At 20.4% G+C, this 25403-nt stretch overlaps 7 protein-coding genes across 7 annotated transcripts; all 7 read right to left on the bottom strand.

Moving 5' to 3' along the window:
• Positions 1–2168: 2168 nt before the first annotated feature.
• PY17X_0322201 (PIR protein) lies at positions 2169–3272 on the bottom strand (the record flags this gene model as incomplete). Its single annotated transcript, XM_022956750.1, has 3 exons — positions 2169–2234; positions 2340–3125; positions 3258–3272. The coding sequence occupies 3 exons, from the start codon at positions 3270–3272 to the stop codon at positions 2169–2171; spliced, it is 867 nt and encodes a 288-aa protein (XP_022811021.1).
• A 2245-nt stretch (positions 3273–5517) lies between these two features.
• PY17X_0322101 (PIR protein) lies at positions 5518–6529 on the bottom strand (the record flags this gene model as incomplete). Its single annotated transcript, XM_022956755.1, has 3 exons — positions 5518–5583; positions 5666–6394; positions 6515–6529. 3 exons carry the CDS (start codon positions 6527–6529, stop codon positions 5518–5520), a joined length of 810 nt encoding a protein of 269 aa, XP_022811022.1.
• A 2518-nt stretch (positions 6530–9047) lies between these two features.
• On the bottom strand, positions 9048–10172 carry PY17X_0322001 (PIR protein; the record flags this gene model as incomplete). The annotated part of the gene is made up of 3 exons (XM_022956760.1): positions 9048–9113; positions 9202–10020; positions 10158–10172. The coding sequence occupies 3 exons, from the start codon at positions 10170–10172 to the stop codon at positions 9048–9050; spliced, it is 900 nt and encodes a 299-aa protein (XP_022811023.1).
• Positions 10173–13231: 3059 nt separating this feature from the next.
• On the bottom strand, positions 13232–14411 carry PY17X_0321901 (PIR protein; the record flags this gene model as incomplete). Its single annotated transcript, XM_022956765.2, has 3 exons — positions 13232–13297; positions 13388–14260; positions 14397–14411. The coding sequence occupies 3 exons, from the start codon at positions 14409–14411 to the stop codon at positions 13232–13234; spliced, it is 954 nt and encodes a 317-aa protein (XP_022811024.2).
• Positions 14412–16840: 2429 nt separating this feature from the next.
• Positions 16841–18036, bottom strand: PY17X_0321801 (PIR protein; the record flags this gene model as incomplete). Its single annotated transcript, XM_034637721.1, has 3 exons — positions 16841–16906; positions 16997–17884; positions 18022–18036. The coding sequence occupies 3 exons, from the start codon at positions 18034–18036 to the stop codon at positions 16841–16843; spliced, it is 969 nt and encodes a 322-aa protein (XP_034493368.1).
• A 2303-nt stretch (positions 18037–20339) lies between these two features.
• On the bottom strand, positions 20340–21460 carry PY17X_0321701 (PIR protein; the record flags this gene model as incomplete). Its single annotated transcript, XM_022956064.1, has 3 exons — positions 20340–20405; positions 20495–21340; positions 21446–21460. 3 exons carry the CDS (start codon positions 21458–21460, stop codon positions 20340–20342), a joined length of 927 nt encoding a protein of 308 aa, XP_022810758.1.
• Positions 21461–23806: 2346 nt separating this feature from the next.
• On the bottom strand, positions 23807–24909 carry PY17X_0321601 (PIR protein; the record flags this gene model as incomplete). The annotated part of the gene is made up of 3 exons (XM_022957777.1): positions 23807–23893; positions 23983–24786; positions 24895–24909. 3 exons carry the CDS (start codon positions 24907–24909, stop codon positions 23807–23809), a joined length of 906 nt encoding a protein of 301 aa, XP_022811167.1.
• Positions 24910–25403: the final 494 nt, after the last annotated feature.

Genomic DNA, 25403 nt, shown 5'->3' with positions numbered 1-25403 from the left:
TTTATTTAATATAGATAACTTTACAATCTATGTTAATGAGTCCAATAACTTTAGTTTTATTCCTATATAATTAAATTTAGAAATATACCTTATTAGATAATTTTATAATATATTTTGCACATCTTTCTCACGGTTTAAAACGGCAATTAGCACTGATCCCGTATTTATAAGCTTAAATAAGTCTTTAAATGTATATTGTTTTTAAAATAATACTTAGTAGATATTAATTATTAACATATAAATAACTATTGATGCAAATTTTAAAGTACAATAAAAAAATATGTGTAATTAGGTTGGTATATTGCATTTTAGATAGGAGAGATAAGGGAAGTATACTTTTTTAAGACAATTATGTAGCCATATAAGATTTACCTATTCTATATAACTAATTATGTCTTGTATTTCTTTAACATTAAACTTTCAGTTCATGTATACATTAAAAATAACTTAGAATTATTACTTTTCTAAATATATAATTTTCTTTTATATTTTATAATAAACTATATTTACTTCTATGATGAAAAACTATAAAATTATTAATATTATTTTTTGGGGTAGTGTTAATTCTAATATTATCGCATTAGAACTTGATTAAACAAATGTTATAATGTTATAAAGTTTTTAATAATATGTATAATGAATTTATATCCATGTAGTGTATCAAATTAACATAATATATTTGTTCGTATTTAATACTTTATCTATTGTTATTACTATTATTATTGTTACTGCTATATCACTGTATAGTACAACGAAATAATTAATTCACTCAAGAGGAATACTTTAATTCAATTAGTATTTTTCCTTGTTTCATCGTTTTTAAATCAACCATTCTAGAACATATATTATTTTGCAATAGCAATATATTTAATTATATATTTGTGAATTTGTATATATATATAATAACCTAATAAAAATATTATTAATTCAAATTAAATTAATTATTATATACTTTTTCTATATACTTTTCATTAATATATAATTGTATATGCTTCCTAAATTTAACATATTTCAGTATTATTTATTGGTATAGCATTTTACTAGTTTATATGTATAAGTATATAATAATAACGCATTATATCTATAATATTATTTATAATTATTAGAATAAAATATGATATTAAATTTTATTAATATATTTATATTTTTTCTTTTAACTATTTAAAAAATAATTTATTTGTGCCTCAAAACTATAAAGTTTAAAAATTAATAGTGATTAATCTAATATTATACCTTTATAGTAAATAAATTAATGTATACAGAACTATTTCTATAATTTGAATTTAAAGCTCTAGCATAAAATGAAACTATATATAATCGAAAGTTAAAAGGATAGTATGTCTATATCTATAATGTAGTTATTAATATGTATATTTTTATTGTATTACTAAAAATGTTAGATACATAAAAAATCTTTTATAGATATCGTTGTGTTGTCGAACCTCGATCGGTATTTTATACATCTATATTTTATGACTACCTATTATATATTGGTAAATGTTTAATTAACAATATAAATATACCCATTAACCTGAAGGTATATTATAATGTAGGAAACCGTTCCAAATGAATCAAATTATAATTATACTCCGATATATAAAATTATTATACTGTTCGTTTATAAAAATACGATTTGAATAAAAACAAATATGATACAAATAATAAGTTTACTAAATAAAATGTTTCATCAAATACAGAAATATATTATGACATGCATAATTCAATATAGCTCTGGGTTAACAAGTCTTATATAATAAATAATTATCATATATCATAATATGAATTAATATATCCAATATAGACATTTTATTTTAATCATATTAAATCGACATGGACACTCAATTATGTATATTATAACTTATAAAATATGTTATGTAACCCCTTCCACATTAATGGTTATATCCACTTTTTGGTTGCATATTTAGACTTTATATGTGATTAAACATACGGGATGATACATATATTAAATTAGTATTTAAATTATACAAAATTAAATGCAATATAATACTTATCCCTAACCCGAATATGGGTACCACAATATAAAAACTATATAAAAATTATGCAAAAATTACTTCCCAATAGACAGTTTGTTGACATATATAAATCATTATCAATATTCCTGGAATAATCCTACTTTTCGAATAATATATTAATGATCAGTTTCTTCTTTATTTTTTTACTATTTCTCTTAAATGTTGTTTTTGAGATCGTTTCCGAAATCCAAATAACGAATACTAATATAAAAATTTTAAGAAAAGTTTGATTTTTTTGTTAATTTTTCCATATATTTAATGAAAATAATATTTAAATGTAATATTTTTTAATTCCTTATTATTTACCTTATAAGCAATTCCCAAGAATATTGGTATTGCAACTAATATCGATAAAATTGGAATTAATTTGCTTGCTATCGACGAACTTGATGATGCAACTTCACAAACATGTTGTTCAGAAATTATTTTTTTAATATCTGGAGTAGATGGAAAATGTTCACAATTTTTTTTTAAATTGTCATAATCAGTTAATAAATTAATCAATACATGTAAATAGCGGATATTTTCACCAATGTTATGATCTATGATAATTTTTTTATATTTTTCAACAAATTGATGAGCTTTTTCGGAATCTTGCGTGCAATCTGAGTTGTTTGTACCAAACTCAATATATGTGTCACATAATGTATTAAATGCATCATATAATTTAGATATAATGCTCATATCCATACTTAACAAATAATAATTTCTATCTATAAGATCCTTATAATTTTTATAAGCAGTAACACCTTCTATATTCTTTTTATACTGGTCGCCACTGTTTATATGTTTAGTATAAAATTCATTTAGACTGTCTTTTTCTCCATTTTGGGTTTGGCTTAACATATAACTTAACCATATCATAATGTATTCAACAATATTGATGTTACTTTTTGCAACACTTTCAAACACAGACTTATCCTTAAAGAATGTATTAAAAATATATAAACATCTAGCATTAATTTTAGCGCTATCATCATCACAATTTTCATCAGTACAGTAATCTTTGAAATCTTCATCATTTGTAAATTTATAGCCTTCATCATTGTCCAAAATGGAAAATGAGGTCCTTAAAGGAAGTAACGTTTGACACTAAGAAAGTAGTTAAAAACAATAAAAACGCGAATTATTAAAAGTTTTATTAAAATAAAGTTTAATGATATTTATATATTGTCAATATCAAAAAATGTAAAGGAAATTATTATTATTAAAAAATGCATATACCACGTCCGTATCCATAGTGATGGAATTTTATTTTTGATTTGTAAATTGAGTAGAATCATGCTATTTTATATACACTGCATCAAATATGAGATGCAAATACTTTAACCCTATATATAACTGTCTGTAGTTAAATATACTATAAGTTTTTCAATAATAAAATAGTAATATTACTAAAATCATATTATACTTATTTTATAACAATTAGCTAAATTACCTTAAATAGAGGGTTGTTTAATACACTTTTGATTAAATATATATATGATGCATTTTATACAAGAAATGCATTCTTACTAACATTTTGTATAACTATATTATAAAAATGAATATACATTTATAATGAATTTAAAGTATGTTTGAACATAGAAAAGAAATATATTTATATCTTATGTTTTAATGAATGTCCTTCAAAAATTTAAATACTGTATAAATCTAAAAAATAAAAATTATGTTATTACTATAATCCTTAAAATATATTAAACTTTTATATATTTGCTTCTAATACTATATACAATGCTTTATTAAAATTATAATGTTTTCAAATTAAGTTATGTTATTTACATCTCTATGCAAATTATATAAATTTATATTGTTTTTAATGAATGTAGATAAATTAATAATTCATTTTAATGAATCCTATAACATTATTTTTATTCCTATATACTTCAATTTAGAAGTATATCTTATTGGGCAATTTTATAATATATTTTGCCATATTTTCCATTCTTTAAAACAATTAGCACTGAACCCGTACCTATAAGCTTAAATAAGTCTTTGGATGCATATTATTTTTAAAATAATGCTTAGTAAATATTAACATATAAATATATATTAATAATATTTTAAAGTATAATAGAAAACTATGCATAATTAGGTTGTTATATTGTCCTTTAAGAGGAGAGAGATAAGATATATTGCTATTTTAATATATTAATTTAAATAAATATTTGCTAAATGTTTTACATAGTTCATTTTTATTTTATACATTTTATTGTATAGTTATCAATGTATATACAATCAAATAATTTATTAAAAATACTATATTTTACTAATTCTACAAAAACAATAATAATATAATACGCGTTAATATTGAATAATAAAATAATATTTAATATTAATTAAGTATTTAACCCTTTCTCCATTAATCCATATTTTTAGAATATAAAACTACAAATTCCAAATTGAATAATTAACAAATATATAATGTATTATTATGTCTTTTCGATCAAATTAATATTTAATTATATGAAGGTTTCACAATAAAACAATATTTTAATATTAACTATTGGTAATTTACTAGATTACATGTATAGGCATATAATAATGCATTATATCTATAATATTAAACTTTATTAATATACTTATATTTTATTTTTTAACTATTTTAAAATATAATATATTTATACCTCAAAATTTAAAAATTAATAATGATTAATCTATTATTATACCTTATTATAAATAAATTAAAGCATATGAAGCAACTTCTATTAATACAATTACAACTTCAAAAAATGTTAGAAGCATAACAATAATTTATAGATTATGTTATATTGTCGATTGTCGATCGATATTCATGAATCTATATTTTATGAATATCTATTATATATTGGTAATATTCTTAATTAACATTAAAAATATAATCATTAATATGAAGGTATATTGTAATGTAGATGAATATTCAAAACTAATTGAATTATAATATATACCTCATATATAATAATTTTATACTGTTCGGTTATAAAAATACGATTTTAATCAAAATAAATATGATGCAAATAATACGTTTTACTAAATAAAAATTTCATATAATAAAGAAACATATTATGATATGCATAATTCATTATATTATAATTAACAAACTTTATATAATAAATAATTACGATATAGCATAATATGAATTAATATATGTAATATAGTTATTTTACTTTAATCATATTAAATATATATTAACACTCAATTATATATATCATAACTTATAAAATATGTTATGTAACCCTTTTCATATTAATGGCAGTACCCATTTGGGGGGTACATATTTTGAACATCATCTTGTGATTAAACATACGGGATGTTACATATATTAAATTACTGTTTAAGTTATAAAAAATTAAATGCAATATAATACTTAACCCTAACCCGAATATGGGTTCCACAACATAAAAACTATATAAAAATTATGCAAAAATTACTTCGAAATAGACAGTTTCTTAAAATACATCAATCATCATATTCAGAATAATTTATTAATGATCAGTTTTCTTCTTTATTTTTTTAGCTTTTCTCTTAAATGTTGTTTTTGAGATCGTTTCCGAAATCCAAATAACGAATACTAATATAAAATGTTAAGAAGCGTACGGTTGTTCGTTAATGTTTACATATATATAATATTTTTTTAATTCTTTATTATTTACCTTATAAGAAACTCCCAATAAAATTGATGCTGCAACAAATATAATTGCAATTGTAATTAGTGTATTTTTTGTTATTGAACTTCGTGGACAAGCTACAAATTGTGAGTCATTACATTTAATATTATATATGTTTTCATAAATTTTATAATCGTTTGATAAACTAGACAATAGTTTATAATAAGAACTTCCTTTATTAATATCTAAAGCATTTTTAAGTTGTTCATATTTTTCAACCAATTCTCCAGCAGTTTCTAAACATGTCTTGCATTCAGTACTTTGTGCTGGATCAAATTCACTATACATGTTACATAATGATTTAAATGCATCATAAAAATTAGATATATCTTTAATATCTATATTCATCGATTTCATTTTTTTTTCTATAACATCCTTTTTAATCTTATTATCAGTAGATATATTATCATCATATTGACTATTTGATTCTATATAGAAAGTATAAAAATTGTTTAATGTGGTGATTTCTCTTTCTGTTTTTTGATTTAGTCTATAACTTAACCATAAAATAGCGTATTCAGCAAGTATATCACCATCTATAGTTTCATCATCAAGCATATTTAGTAACATTATAAAACCAGAGTTAATCTTTTCTTCATCACTACTACAGTTACCATCAGGGCAATACGTACTTAAATAACCCTCATAAATACCTTTTCCCGTGCTGTTCGGATCATCATCAAAAATTTTATCGATCGTATTAATTGCATTACACTACGAATATATTTTACGAATTAAACAAAAAAATGTATTAACATAAATGGTACTATAATTAAAATTAATATAATTTATAGGAATATAAAATACGAATAATATATGAAAAAGGATATATACCACTTTATAAGACATTATAATCAAATTCTGTTATAATTTGGAAATTACGCGGGATGATGTTATTTATATATATTGCATAAATATATGTTATATTTACTTAATCTCTTTACATACCAATTATCTTTCGTTAGATATATTCTTAATTTTAACTTCATATAAAATAATAATATAGTAGTATTACTAAAATCATATTATACTTATTTTATGACATTTAGCTAAATTACCTTAAATAGAAGGTTGCTTAATACATTTTATACAAAAAATACTATTCTTACTAACATTTGGTATAACTTTATTATAAAAATTGATATACTTTTATAATGAATTTAAAAAAATATATATTTATACATATGCTTTAATATAGAGCACAAACAACGTCATAAAATTCCAATACTACACAAATATAAAAAATTAAGAAAGTTATTATTATTAGAATTCTTAAAGTATGTAAATAGTAATTTTTTAAATATATTACATTTGTATATACTTGTTTCTTATAATATATATTATAGTTTTTTCTAAAATAATAGCATTTTCAAATTAAGTTACATGTTCCATTTTCTATGCAAACCATATAATTTATATTGTTTTTATTTAATATAGATAAATTAAAAAATAATTTTAATGCGTTAAATAACTTTATATTTATTTCTACATGTTCCAATTGAGAAGTATTCTCTATTGGGTAATTTTATAATATTTTTTACGCATAATTTCCACTCTCTAAAACAACAATTAGCACTGAACCCGTACTTATTAATATATTTATAAGATTAAATAAATCTTTGAATATAGATTGATTTTAAAATAATACATAGTAAATATTAAACATATAACACATAAATAACTATTATGCAAATTTTAAAGTATAATAGAAAACTATGCGTAATTAGGTTGTTATATTCCCCTTTAAGAGAAGAGAGATAAGATATATTTTCTCTTTTAATATATAAATTTAGATAAATATTTCCTAAATATTTCCTAAATACTATGCATTGTTCATTCTTATCTTATATATTTATTGATATAGTTATCAATGTATGTACATTCAAATAATTTATTAAAAATTCTATATTTTATTAATTAAATGGTAATGTAATGTTTTAGATTAAAAAATGATTATTCAATAAAAACTAATAATATAATAAGAGTTAATATGGAATAATAAAATGACATTTAACGTGAATTAAGTTTTTAACAATTCCTTCATTAATCCATATTTTATAATATAATATTATACATCCCAAATTGGATCTTTAATAAATATATAAAAATTATGCCTTTATAATGTATTGTTATGTGTATTTTCGATAATATTAATATTTAATTATTTGAAGGTTTCACAATAAAATAATATTTCAATATTAGTTATTAGTATAACATTTTACCAGTTTAAATATATAGGTATATAATAATAACGATATTATATCTATCAAATTATTTACAATTATTATAACAAACTATAACATTATATTTTATTAATATACTTATACTTTATTTTTTAACTATTAAATATATGTTTCCAATTTATATATACCTCAAAACTATAAACCTTAAAAATTAATAGTGATTAATCTAATAGTATACCTTTATAGTAAACAAATTAATGTATAATAAGTATCCCTATTATTTGAATTTAAAATATTAATATAAAATGATACTATATATAATTGTTATTTTAAAGGATAGTATACATCTATCTATAATTTAATTTATTATTAATGTACATATTTTTATTGTATTACTAAAAATTTTAGATACATAAAGCATCTTTTATAGATATTATTGTGTTGTTGAACCTCGATCGATATACCATGCATCTATATTTTATGACTATCTATTATATATTGGTAATATGTTTAATTAACAATAAAAATATTCCTATTAACCTGAAGGTATATTGTAATGTAGATGAATATTCAAAATGAATTTTATTATAATTCATACCCAACTTCATATATAATATTATTATACTTTTCGGTTATCAAAATACGATTTAAATTAAAAAAAATGATACAAATAATAAGTTTTACTAAATAAAATGTTTTATCAAATAAAAAACATGTTGTGTTATGCATAATTCGATGTAACCACATATTAACAAATTTTATATAATAGGAATTATGATATAGCAAATATCTATATTAATATATGCAATATAGACATTTTTTTTTAATAATGTTAAATTGATATGAACACTAAATTATATATATTATAATTTATGAAAAAATGTGATGTGGCTCTTTTCATATTAATGAAAGTATCCCTTTGGGCGCGCATATTTGGACTTCATCTAGATATTAAACATACGGATATAGTATATATATTTAATTAGTGTTCAAATTATACAAAATTAAATGCAATATAATACTTAGCCATAACCCGAATATGGGGTCCACGAAGACAACCCTGATCCACAACATAAAAACTATATAAAAATTATGATCAAAAATTACTTCGAAATAGACAGTTTATTAACATATATCAATCATTATTACTCTTCGAATCTTATATTAATTATCCATTTTCTTCTTTATTTTTTTAGCTTTTCTCTTAAATGTTGTTTTTGAGATCGTTTCCGAAATCCAAATAACGAATACTAATATAAAATTTTAAGAAGTGTACGGTTGTTTGTTAACGTTTGCATATATATAATGAAAATTATTTTTAAATTCCATATTATTTACCTTATAAGAAATTCCAAAAAAAATTGCTATTGCACCAAATATCGATAAAACAAGAATTAATTTGCTTGCTATCGACGAACTTGATGATGTAACTTCAGATCTTTGTTCAGAAATTTGTTCAGAACATTTTGCAGGAATTTTTGTTTTGTCTATCGTTGGAAGGGGTGAAGATTTGCAACACTGAGCATCATCACAATACTTTTTAAAATTATCATAATCGGTTGATAAAGTACACAATATTTCTTTATATGAACTTTCTTCATTGCTATTATAATCATTGTAAAGTTTTTCATATTTTTCAACAAATTGACTAGCTTTTTCCGAACATGTTGTGCAATCTTTCTTATTTTCATCAAATTCATTATACATTTCACATAATAACTTAAATGGATCATAAAATTTAGATATATCTTTAATATTCATTTTCATCAAATAATTTTTTTTATTTATAAGATCATCATAACTATTATAAGCACCAACTTCTATAGAATTTTTATACTTAGAATTATCTATATAATCACAATAAAAATAATTTAGATTGCTAATGCTGTTATTTTTCTTTAGGTTAAACATATAACTTAACCATATCATAATGTATTCAACAATATTGATGTTACTTTTTGCAACAGACTCAAACACAGAAGAATTCTTAAAGAATCCATCAAACAAATATAAAAATCCAACATTTATTTTATCGATATAACTAGAACACTTATTATTACAATACTCTTTGAAAAAATTATCATCATTAAATTGGTATTTTTCATCACCGTCTAATTTATCGGGAAAATCCTCCCATACATTCTTGAACCTTTTACACTAAGAAAACATTTAAAAAAGTATAATAAAAGTATACGCTAATGAAACTCTTATAAAATAAAGTTTAATTATATTTATATATAATACAATATCAAAAAATGTAAAGGGAATTATTATTTTAAAAAAAATGCATATACCACTTCGACATTCATTATAATGGGATTTTATTTTTGATTTGCAAATTGAGTAAAATCATGATGTTTTATATATACTGCCCCCAATATGTGACGCAAATACTTTAATCCTATATATAACAATCGTCTATAGTTAAATATATTATATGTTTTTCAATAATTAAATTAATATTGAATAACAAAATCATATTATTACTAAAGAAACGTTACATTTATGTTTATAATAGTTAGCTAAATTACCTTAAATAGAAGGTGCTTAGTACACTTTTGCCATATGTATATATGATGCATTTTATACAAAAAATTCTATTCTTAGTAACACTGGTATAACATTATTATAAAAATTAATATACTTTATAAAGAATTTAAAGTATGTTTGAACATCGAAAAGGAATATATTTATATCTTATGTTTTAATGATTGCCATTCTAAAATTTAAATACTTTATAAATTTAAAAAATAAAAAATTATATTATTACTATAATCCTTAAAAGTATATAAATAGTCATTTAATAAGATAAATTAAATTTTTATATACTTGTTTCTTATAATATATAATATAGTTTTTTCTAAAATTATAGTATTTTCAAATTAAGTTATGTTGTTTACATCTCTATGCAAATTATATAAATTTATATTGTTTTTAATGAATGTAGATAAATTTAAAATTCATTTTAATGATTTCTATAACTTTATTTTTATTCCTATATACTTCAATTTAGAAATATTCTTTATTGAGTAATTTTACAATACACTTTGCATATTTTTCCACTGTTAAAACGACAATTAGCGCTGAACCCGTATTTATAAGCTTAAATATGTTTTTATATGTAGATTGTTTTTAAAATAATACATAGTAAATATTAAATATATAACATATAAATAAATATTGATGCAAATTTTAAAGTATAATAGAAAAATATGTTTAATTGGGTTGTTATATTACCCTTTAAGAAGAGAAAGATAAGATATATTTGCTCTTTTAATATTTAAATTTATATAAATATTTGTTAAATGTTATGAATTGTTCATTTTTACCTTATATATTTTATTATTATAGTTATCAATGTATATACATTCAAATATTTTATTAAAAATTATATACTTTATTAATTCTGTGATAAAACAATGTTGTTTGTTATTAAAGATGGTTCATTAAATAATGATAATATAATATGCGTTCATATGGAATAATAAAATGAAATTTAACATTAAATGATCCTTTAACCCTTTCTCCATTGATCCAGTTTTTTATAATATAAAACCACATATTCCGAATTGGATCTTTAACAATAATATAAAATTGATATCTTTATAATGTATTATTATATTTCATTGATTTTTTATTCAACAACACAACTTTTAATTATAGGAAATATCCACTTTTATATTTTTTTTACTGAATATGCATAAAAAACAATTATATTTTGCAATGTATGATAGAGACGTAGAGGGTCACTGTTTATATTTTTTAAAAATATTATTATGAATTTTTTCAATAATAAATTATTTTATAAAATATATTTTTTTTATTCATTCATTATATTATTAATTATTTTATTCTTATAATTTTAGAGAAATATTATAATGGAAATAAAATGAATTGATTAAACAACATCGTTTTATATAGATTATTAAAATACATATATTTATATTATAATATTACACATATATATTTTTTGATGATACTTATGAGTTTATTTACCTATAATAATAAACGAATTTACTTATTTGTTATTTTTAATATTTATATTGAATTTTAAAGTCAGAATCATAAACATCTGAGCTTTGGTTATTTAACAAAAAATATAAGACATTAATTAAATTTATAATTCTAAAGAATTGTGATTTCTTTATAAACAAAAAAAATTAAAAAAAAATAAATTAATAAATGATACAGAATAGGCCTGCATAAGTTGGTACATATTTAACTATGGAGATTTTTCCACATAAACGGAATTTATTGATTTTTTAGTCTGTTTTTTTTGATTAGATGAATTTATAATTATTTGCATTTTATTTTTTTTCATCAGTTGAGTTTATAACCTCTTTCATGTTTTTTTTTCTTCAATTCCTTTCTCCATCCAAATGGCAAATACTAAAATAAAAATAGTAAAAATATATAATATTTGATAGTGAAGAAATATTTTAAAAATTGTATACTTCATAACTTTCTTTTTATTTACCTTGTACATAATTCATAAAATAATGTGTGTAAAATAAATATACCTTTAACGTAACTTCTTTCCCTTATATATATTTCCTCCAAATACCATTTTATACTTTTATTTCATTCAAATCCATTCCTATATCACTTACTTCATTTATCATTTTGTTCAGTTGTCACTGAGGGAGGAAATCATAATAATTATTTTCTTCCAATTCCCTCTCTCCTTAATTTCTCATATTAAATGCTGTAATTATTTAAATCAACCTTTTCTTCTAGGACCAAATCGATGCTTTGGAATCATCTTTTTATATCGATTCCAATATTCGATAAATTCCCCCATAAACCAATAACCCCAAATTAACAATAAAATACAAAAAGACTTAGTTAAACACATTTACCATTAAGTTATATTAACAAAAAATCAAATTCTTATTTGCCAAAATATATTATTTTATTCGTTCATTTTCATAGTCATCTTCATCCTTATTTTTTCTCTTACATATTTAGACCTAATATGAATCTTAATAATTCTAACCTATCCTACACATATTTTTAATATTTTATTTCCTATATATATTTAAAACAATTCTTTAAACTAATAAATGTTATCAAATTATAAAAAAATATTCAAAATTAAATGCAATATGACACTTAACCCTGACCCACAACATAAAAATTGTTTAAAAATTATACAAAAACAGTATAAAAATGTTATAAATATATATATATAACAATATATATATTGATTATATTATTCAATTATTATTATAGACCCAATAATTCAAAAATTATGGTAAAAAAATATTTATTTTAAAATAGACAATTTCTTAACATATATCAATCATTATTACTATTCCTGAGATAGCCATTACTCTTCAAATCTTATATTAATTATCCATTTTCTTATTTATTTTGTTAGCTTTTCTCTTAAATGTTGTTTTTGAGACCGTTTCCGAAATCCAAATAACGAATACTAATATAAAAATGGTAAACATATTATATATTTTTTGATAATCGCATATAAGCAATCACGAAAATAATTTACAAATTCCTTATTATTTACCTTATAAAAAATTCCCAAGAATATTGGTATTGCAACAATTATCGATAAAACTGGAATTAATTTGTTTGTTATCGACGAACTTGATGATGTAGCTTCAATTTTTTGTCCAGAATCTTGTACAGGATTGTTTGTTGTTTTTATCTCTGGAAGGAGTGGTATATCGTTACAATCAACGTTATTATCATCACAATATTTTTTAAAATTATTATAATCACTTGATAATGTAGACAACACTTGATAATAGGCGCTATCTTTAGTATTATTAGGATTGTTAAGTTCATCATATTTTTTAACAAATTCTTTAGCATTTTTTAAATATCTCTTATCTGATGCGTCGTTTGCATTAAGTTCAGTATACATGTTACATAATGGCTTAAATGCATCATAAAATTTAGACATATCATTAATACCAATATTCATCAAATACTCGTTTTTTTCTATGAACTCCTTAAAATTATTATATCCCGTTTTATCATTTAATTTATTACTACAATCTTCATAATTATTATTATTTTTTTTATTACACTTAGTATAATGCGTATTATTCTTTATATGTCCTTCATAAAAATCATTTAGGTTTTTTATTTTTTCATTTTTCTTTAGGTTTAACATATGATCTAACCATATCATGACGTATACAATAAACACTTTAGAGTGATCTTTACTTAAAGTACTAATCCTATTAACAATATTTTGCTCGAATAGCCATAAACATCCAGCATTTATCTTATCGAGATCAGTCTTACATTCTGTTTCCCCTGAATCTCTATTAGGGCAATAATTCTTAGCATTCCCTAAACTATGAATATCATTACTTGTAGATATGTTTAATTCATCGGGTAAATAGCTTCTCAATTTATCAAACCTTGCACACTAAGAAAACATTTAAAAAATATAATAAAAATATATGTTAATGAAACTCTTATAAAATAAAATTTAATGAATTTTATAGGTAATATAACATCGAAAAATATAAGGAAAAGCAAATTTTATTAAAAAAATTATTTACCAGGCGATAATCCATTGTAATTTTATTTTGTTTATAATATGTAAATTATGTAACATCATATTATTTTACATATTTTACGCTTAATAAATGACAAAATAATTGAACCATAATATATAATTTTCTGTGGTTAAACATGTTATTATTATTCTTAATATCAATTTAAATATAATATAGAACAATATATATGTTTATGGAGTTAGGCAAATTGCCTTATTCTGGGGGTTGTTTAATACATTTTTTATCATATGTATATATAATACAATTTTGCATAAATTGTTATCCTTAATAATCATCATATGAACATTATTATAAAAATTAAAGCAACTTTGTAACGAATTAAAAATATATCTTATACATATGCTTTAATATAGAAAATAAGCAACATCACCATTTTTGTTTTAGTAAATGGTGCCCCAAAAGTAATCTACTGCACAAATCGAAACAATTAAGAAATCCATTATTACTATAACCCCTAAAAGTATATAAATAGTTGTATTTTTAAATATGTTAAATACTTATATAATTGTTTCTTATAATATATATATAGTTTTTTCTAAAATGATAACATTTACAAAATAAGTTGCAATGTTCCATTTTTTAATTGCATATATATAATTTTATTATTATTTTTATTTAATATATATGCATTCCAATTATGTTTAACATTTTCAATAACTTTATTTTTATTCCTATATACTTCAATTTATAAATATTCTTTATTGGGTAATTTTATAATACATTTTGCCATATTTTCCATTCTTCAAAACAACAATTAGCACTGAAACCGTATTTATTAAACTATTTATATGTTTAAATAAGCCTTTGAAGATAGATAGTTTTTAAAATAATACTTAGTAAATATTAACATACAAATAAGTATTGATGCAAATTTTAAAGTACAATATAAAACTATGTTTAATTAGGTTATTATATTTCACTTTAAGAGGAGAGAGATAAGATATATTTTCTCTTTTAATATATAAATTTATATAAATATTCGTTAAATTTTTTGCATTATTCATTTTTATCTTATATATTATAATGTTATAGTTATTAATGTATGTACATTTAAATAATTTATTAAAAAATCTATATTTAATTAATTCTATGGTAAAACAATGATAATATAATACATCCTAATATGAAATAATAAAAAGATATTTAATATGAATTGAATCTTTAACTTTTTCTCCATTTATCCTGTTTTTAGAACATGAAGTTACAAATACCAAATTGAATTTTTAACAAAATAAATAACATTGATACCTTTATAATGTATTATTATGTCTTTTCGATAAAATTAATATTTACTTATATGAAGGTTTCACAATAAACAATATTTCAATATCAGTTATTGGTAGAGTATTTTATTAGACTATATGTATAGGCATATAATAATAACGACATTTTATCTATCATATTATTTATAATTGCTAGAACAAACTATAACATTCAATTTTATTAATATACTTATATTTTATTTTTTAACTATTTTAAAATACAATTTATTTATACCTCAAAACTATAAATTTTAAAAATGAATATTGATTAATCTAATAGTATACCTTTATAGTAAATAAATTAAGGTATATATAATTATCTCTATTATTTGAATTTAAAACCTTAATATAAATATAAAGAAAATGATATTATATATAATCGAAAGTTAAAAGGATAATATACATATATCTATAATATAATTTTTTATTAATATGCATATTTTTATTGATTATTAAAAATGTTAGATGCATAAAATGCCTTTTATAGATAACGCTGTATTATCGAATATAGATCGGTATTTTATGAATCTATATTTTATGATTATCTATTATACATTGGTAATATGTTTAATTAATGTTAAAAACACATATGTTAATCCGAATATATATTGTAATGTAGGCAATTGTTCCAAATGAATCATCATATAATGCTATTATTACAGTTCAGTTGGCGTAATATAAATGAAATTAAAACAAATATGATACAAATAGTAAGTTTATTAAATAAAATGTTTCATCAAATAAATAAATATGTTTCGTATTATGATATACATAATTCAATATAGCTATGGGTTAACAAGTCTTATATAATAAATAATTATGATATATCATAATATGAATTAATATATACAATATAGACATTTTTTTAACCATATTAAATCGATATGAACACTAAATTATATATATTATAATTTATGAAAAAATGTTATGTGACCCTTTTTTGGTTGCATATTTAAAATTCATCTCGTGATTAAACATATGGGATGGTATATATATTTAATTAGTGTTCAAATTGTAAAAAATTAATACAATATAATACTTAACTCCAACCCACCACATAAGAAGTATATAAAAATTATGCAAAAATAATCTCCCAATAGACACTTTCTTAAAATAAATCAATCGTCATATTCAGAATAATTTATTAATGATCAGTTTTCTTCTTTATTTTTTTAGCTTTTCTCTTAATTTTTGTTTTTGAAATCGTTTCCGAAATCCAAATAACGAATACTAATATAAAAATGGTAAACATATTATATATTTTTTGATAATCGCATATAAGTAATCACGAAAATAATTTATAAATTCCTTATTATTTACCTTATAAAAAATTCCAAAGAATATTGGTATTGCAATAATAATTATCGATAAAACTGGAACTAATTTGTTTGTTACCGACGAATTTGATGATGTAACTCCAGAATTCTGTACATGATTATGTGCAGAACGTTGTACACTATTTTCTTTTGTATTTATCGGTGAAATGGATGGAATATCGCTACAATCAACTTTATTTTCAGTACAGTAATTTTTAAAATTATCATAATCATTTGATAATGTAGACAATACTTGATAATAGGGACTATCTTTAGTAATATTAGGATTTTTGTTAAGTTCATCATATTTTTTAACAAATTCTTTAGCATTTTCTAAACATTTCTTACATTTGGTCTCGTTTGCATCAAGTTCAGTGTACATATTACATAATGATTTAAATGCAGCATAAAAATTAGACATATTAATACCAATATTCTTCAAATATTCGTTTTTTTCTATGAAATCCTTAAAATTATTATATCCCATTTTATCTTTTAATGAACTACTACAATCATCATAATAATTATTTTTTCTTTTTTTACAATTATTATAATGCGTATTAGTTTCTATATATTTAGTATAAAAATCGTTTAGATTGGTGATTTCATCATCTTTCTTTAGGTTTACCATATAACTTAACCATATCATAATGTATATAATAATAATTTTAAATTGATCCTTACTTAAACTGTCAATATTATTAATAATATTTTGCTCGAGCAACCATAGACATCCACCATTTATTTTATCGAGATCAGTCTTACATCCTGTTCCCTCTGATTCTACATTAGAGCAATAATCTTTAATACTCCCTAAACTATGAATATCATCATTTTTAGGTTTGCTTAAGTCATCGGGTAAATAGTTTCTCAATTTATCAAACCTTCCACACTAAGAAAACATTTAAAAAAGTATAATAAAAATATATGTTAATGAAACTATTATAAAATAAAGTTTAATGAATTTTATAGGTAATATAATATCGAAAAATATAAGGAAAGGTAGATTTTATTAAAAAAATTATATACCAGCTGATAATCCATTGTAATTTCATTTTGTTTATAATATGTAAATTATGTAACATCATATGATTTTATATATTTTACGCTTAATAAATGACAAAATAATTGAATTTTAATATAAAATTATCTGTGATTAAGCATTTTATTATCATTTTTAATATTAATTTAAAGATAATATGGAACAATATAATATATTTATGGTAAAATAAATTTCCTTATTTTGGGGGTACTCAATACATTTTTTATCATATGTATATATAACACAATCTATGCATAAATTGTTGTCCTTAATAACACTCATATGAACATTATTATAAAAATTAAAGCAACTTTGTAACGAATTAAAAATATATCTTATACATATGATTTAATATAGAAAATAAGCAACATCACCATTTTTGTTTTAATAAGTGGTGCCCCAAAACTAATATACTGAACAAATCGAAACAATTAAGAAACCCATTATTACTATAATATTAAAGTATATAAATAGTCATTTTTAAAATATATTAAATAATTATATACATTTCTCTAATACTATATACCACCGTTTTATTAAAATTATAGCATTTTCAAATTAAGTTGTGTTACTTACATCTTTATACAAATTACATAATTTTGTATTATTTTTATTTAATATAAATTAATTCATAATCCATTTTAATGAGACCAATAACTTTATTTTTATTTCTATATACTTCAATTTGAAATATACCTTATTGAGTAATTTTATAATATGTTTTACGCATTCTTTCCATTCTTTAAAACAACAATTAGCACTGAACCCGTATTTATAAGCTTAAATAAGCCTTTGAATGTAAATAGTTTTTATAATCATACTTAGAAAATATTAAATATTAATACATAAATAAATATGATGCAAATTTAAAATATAATAGAAACCTATGTTTAATTAGGTTGTTATATTAGCATTTAAGAGGAGAGAGATAAGATATATTTTCTCTTTTAATATATAAATTTATATAAATATTCGTTAAATTTTCTACATTTTTCATTTTTATCTTATATATTTTATTGTTATAATTATCAATGTATATACAATCAAATAATTTATTAAAAATTCTATAATTTATTAATTTGATGATAAAGTAATGATAATATAATACGAGTTAATATGGAATAATAAAATGGAATTTAACATGAATTGAATCTTTAACCTTTTCTTTATTCATTCAGATATTTAGAATATAAAACCACATATCTCAAATTGATTTTTTAACAAATATACATAAATGATACCTTTATAATGTATTATTATGCGTCTTTTCTATAAAATTAATATTAATATTTAATTATATGAAGTTTCCACAATAAAACAGTATTTCAATATTAACTATTGGTAATTTATAGATTATATGTATAGGCATATAATAATAACGCATCATATCTATAATATTAAACTTTATTAATATACTTATATTTTATTTTTTAACTATTTTAAATATAATATATTTATACCTCAAATCTTTAAAATTCAAAATCAATAGTGATTAATCTAATATTATACCTTTATAATAAATAAATTAATGTATATAGAACTATTTTTATAATTTGAATTTAAAACATTAGTATAAAATGATACTATACATAATCGAAAATTAAAAGGATAGTATAAATATATCTATAGTGTATTTGTTATGTATTACTAAAAATGTTAGATGTATAAAACATATTTTATAGATAATGTTGTACTGTCGATTCTCGATCGATAATTTATGAATCTATATTTTATGACTATCCATTATTACAGTTCAGTTGGATAACATGATTTAAATTAAAATAAATATGGCACAAATAATAAGTTTTACTAAATAAAATTTTCATATAATAAAGAAACATATTATGATATGCATAATTCATTATAATTATTATTAACAAACTTTATATAATAAATAATTACGATATAGCATAATATGAATTAATATATGTAATATAGTTATTTTACTTTAATCATATTAAATATATATTAACACTCAATTATATATATTATAACTTATGAAAAAATGTGATGTAGCCCTTTTCATATTAATGGAAATGCTCCTTTGGGAGTACATATTTTTAACTTGATCTAGAAATTAAACATACGGGATGATACATATATTAAATTAGTGTTTAAGTTATAAAAAATTAAATGCAATATAATACTTAGCCCTAACCCGAATATGGGTCCCACAACATAAAAACTATATAAAATTATGCAAAAATTACTTCGAAATAGACAATTTCTTAAAATATATCAACCATTATTACTATTCCTGGAATAACCAATGCTCTTCGAATAATATATTAATGATCCATTTTCTTTATTTTTTTAGCTTTTCTCTTAAATATTGTTTTTGAGCTCTTTTCCGTAATACAAATAACGAACACTAATATAAAATGTTAAGAAGTGTACGATTTTTTTGTTAACGTTTGCATATATTTAATGAAAATAATTTTTAAATTTCTTATTATTTACCTTAAAAAAAATTCCAAAAAAGATTGATATTACACTGAATATTAATAAAGCTAGAATTAATTTTTTTACTATCGACAAACTTGGTGGTGTAACATAACAAATCTCTTCAGAACTTAGCATATCACTTTCTTCTGTTTCTGTCGGGATAAGGGATAGAATTTTGTTACAATCAATGCCATTACTATCACAAAAAATTGTTAAATTATTATAATCATTTAATAATGTAGACAATACTTGTTTATATGAACTGTCTCCACTAATTATAGAATCTTCATTAAGTTCTTTATATTTTTCAACAAAATTTTTAGCATTTTCTAAAGATTTCTCAGATATTGTGTTTCTTCCACCAAGTTCAGTATACACGTTACATAATGGTTTAAATGCATCATAAAATTTAGACATATACTCAAAATTAGTATTCAACAATCCCTTTCTTCCATTTATGATTTCCTTATAATTTTTATAACCTATATTTTTTTTTAATGAATCACTACAATTTACACCACCTTGTTTACAATTAATATAATGCGTATTATTCTTTATGTGCGCTTCATAAAAATCATTTAGATTCTTGATTTCGTCATACGTCTTTTGATTTAGTTTATAACTTAACCATATGATAATGTATTCAACTGTACTGATATTTTTTTTATTTTCCAAAAACAATTGCTCAAACAACCATAAACATCCAGCCTTAATTTGATCGAGATCTGTCTCACAGTCTGTTTTCCCTGATTCTCCATTAGAGCAGTAATACTTAATATTTTCATTTTTATTAAAATCGACTAATGCATGGTTTTTTAATTCATCGGGTAAGCTTTTTTTTAACTCATCAAACTTTTCACACTAAAAAAACGTTTAAAAAAGTATAATAAAAATATATGTTGATGAATTTTATAGGCAATATAATATCAACAAATACAAGCAAATTTTATTAAAAAATGCAGATACCAGGGTTTTATCCATTGCAACTTTATTTTTTTTATAATATGTAGATTATGTAACATCATATTTTACGCTTAATAAATGACAAAATGATTGAAGATTAATATAAAACTATCTGTAATTGATCATGTTATTATCATTTTTAATATTAATTTAAAGATAATATGGAACAATATAATAACTTTACGGTAGTTAGATAAATTATCGTGGTTTGAGGATGTTTAATACATGTTTTACCATATGTGTATAGATACAATTTTACATAAATTGTTATCCTTAATAACACTCATATGAGCATTATTATAAAAATTAAAGCAACAATGTAACGAATTAAAAATACATCTCTTATACACATGCTTTAATATGGAAAATAAACAACGCCATATCTTTTGTTTTAATATACTGAAAAAATCGAAACAATTAAAAAACCCATTATTACTATAATCCTTAAAGTATACAAATAGTTATTTTTTTAAATATATTAAATACGTATATACTTGTTTCTAATACTATATACCATGCTTTATTAAAATTATAGTATTTTCAAAATAAATTTCATTTTTCCCTTTTTTAATTGCATATACTTAAATTTATATTGTTTTTATTTAATATATATCCATTCCAATTATAGTTAACATTTCCAATAACTTTATTTTTATTTTTACACATTCCGTTTTAGAAATATACGTTATTGGGAAATTTTATAATATATTTTGTCATCCTTTCCATTTTTTAAAACACCAATTAACACTGAACCCGTACTTATAAGCTTAAATAAGTTTTTATATGTAGATTGTTTTTAAAATAATACTTAGTAAATATTAAACATATATACATACTGATGATATTTTAAAGTATAATATAAAACTATGTTTAATTAGGTTCTTATATTGCACTTTAATAGGAGAGAGATAAGATATATTAGCTCTTTAATATATATATTTCGCTAAATATTATACATAATTTTATCTTATATATTCTACTGTTATAGTTAATGTATATCGTTCAAATAATTTATTAAAAATTCTATATTTTATGAATTCTATGGTAAAACAACGACAATATAATATGCGTTAATATGGAATAATAAAATGATATTTAACATAATTGAGTCTTTAACAGTTTCTTTATTTATCTATTTTTTTTGAATATAAAACCACATATTCAAAATTGAACTTTTAACAAAAACATAACATTAATACCCTTATAATGTATTATTATTTGCCTTCTCTATAAAATTAATACTAATGTTTAATTATATGAAGGTTTCACAATATAACAATATTTCAATATTAGTTATTGAATAATATTTTATTAATTTATATGTATAGGCATATAACATTAACGTTATTCTATCTATCATATTATTTATAATTATTAGAACAAAATATTATTAAAAATTTGTTAATATACTTATATTTTATTTTTTAACTATTTAAATATATGTTTCCAATTTAAATATACCTCAAAACTATAAAGTTCAAAATTAATAGTGGTTAATCTAATAGTATACCTTTATAGTAAATAAATTAATGTATATATTAATATCTCTATTATTTAAATTTAAAACATTAGGATAAAATGATACTATACATAATTGTTATTTTAAAAGATAGTATACATATATCTATAATTTATTTTTTTATTAATATGCATATTTTTATTGATTATTAAAAATGTTAGATACATAAAATGTCTTTTATAGATATCGTTGTGTTGTCGATTCTCGATCGACATTTTATGAATATATATTATTATAGTTCAGTTGGATAAAATGATTTGAATCAAAATAAATATGATACAAATTATAAGTTTTACTAAATAAAATTTTCATAAAATAAAGAAATATATTATGATATGCATAATTCAATATAGCTTTGGGTATCAAGGCTTATATAATAGGCAATTATGATAAAGCATAATATAAATTCATATATAATCAATATCTATATTCATATATGCAATATAGACATTTTATTTTAATCATATTAAATCGGCATAAACACACAAATGTATATATTATACTTTATGGGAAAATTGGTATTGATTCCTTTCATGTTAGATTATTCCCCTTTTGGTTGCATATTTTGACTTTTTAACTTCATCTTTTGATTAAACATACGGAATGATACATATATTAAATTAGTGTTTAAATTATAAAAAAATAAATAAAGATATAATACTTAGCCCTAACCCCAATATGTGTCTCACAACATAAACATATCTTGAACCCTGACCCACAACATAAAAACTATATAAAAATTATGCAAAAATTGTGACCAAAAATTACTTCTCAATAGACAGTTTCTTATCGTATACCAACCATTATTACTATTCCTGAAATAGTCACTCTCTTCGAATCATATATTAACGATTGATTCTCTTCTTTATATTTTTTACTTTTTCTCTTAATTTTTGTTTTTGAAATCGTTTCCGAAATCCAAATAACGAATACTAATATAAAATGTTAAGAAACGTATGATTTATTTGTTAACGTTTGCATATATTTAATGCAAATAGTTTTTAAATTCCTTATTATTTACCTTATAAGAAATTCCTAAAAGAAATGCTATTGCACCAAATATCGATAAAACTGTAAATAATTTGTTTCCTATCGACGAACTTGATGATGTATTTCCAGATGATAGTGGAGAAATCTCTGTTGCTACCTCTGAAGGAGATGAAATATTACTAGATTTAGCTTCTTTACATAAATTTTTAAAATTATCATAATCAGTTAATAATGTAGACAATATTTGTTTATATGAACTGTTTTCACTAATACTAGAATCTCCCTTAAGTTTTTTATAATTTTTAACAAATTCATTATCAACACTATCATCATCCAAATATTTCTTGCATTTTTTATTATCTCCATTAAATTCATAATACATGGTGCATAATGATTTAAATGCATCATAAAATTTAGACATATTATTAATATCAATATTCACAATTTTTTTATCGTCTAAAAGTTCCTTATAATTATTATACTCCGTAAAACCCGCTATAGAATTTGTATACTTTTGATTATTTTGTATATCTGTATTATAAAAATATTTTAGACTGTTGTTTGATACATTTTCCTTTAGGTTTAACATATAACTTAACCATATCATAATGTAATTAACAATATAGGGGTTACTTTTTGCATTATTCTTAAACAAACCAGAAGGCCCAAAGAATTGATTAAGCAAATAAAATAATCCAGCACTAATTTTTTCGAAATCATTATCACAACTATAACTAACACAATAACCATCTAAGAAATTGTTATTTATAAATTCATATTTTCCTTCATTCAATTTATCGGGGAAAAACTCCCATACATTCATAAATTTTCCACACTAAGAAAACATTTAAAAAAAATTATTAGAAATGTATATTATTGAACATTTTATTAAAATAAAGTTTAATGATATTTAAATATTATACAATATCAAAAATGCATATACCACTTGTTTATTCATTATAATGGAATTTTATTTTTGATTTGTAAATTTAATAAAATCATGCTGTTTTATATACACTGCTCCCAATATGTGACGCAAATAATTTAACCCTATAAATAACAACTGTCTGTAGTTAAATATATTATAAGTTTTTAAATAATTAACTTCATATAAAATAATAATATAGTAGTATTACTAAAATCATATTATACTTATTTTATGACAATTAGCTAAATTACCTTAAATAGAGGGATGCTTAATACAGTTTTGGTTAAATATAAATATGATGCATTTTATACAAAAAATTACTATTATTAATAAATATGGTATAACTTTATTATAAAAATGGATATAATTTTATAAACAATTTAAAGTATGTTTGAACATAAAAAAAGTATATATTTATATTTTATGTTTTAATGATTACCCTTCTAAAACTTAATATTGTATAAATTTAAAAAATAAAAAATTATATTATTACTATAATCCTTAAAAGTATATAAATAATAATT

This window comes from Plasmodium yoelii, assembly GCF_900002385.2.
Source record: "Plasmodium yoelii strain 17X genome assembly, chromosome: 3".
Lineage (NCBI taxonomy): Eukaryota > Apicomplexa > Aconoidasida > Haemosporida > Plasmodiidae > Plasmodium > Plasmodium yoelii.
Note: the sequence above shows the minus strand (reverse complement) of the source record. Positions and strands in the feature narration are given on the sequence as shown.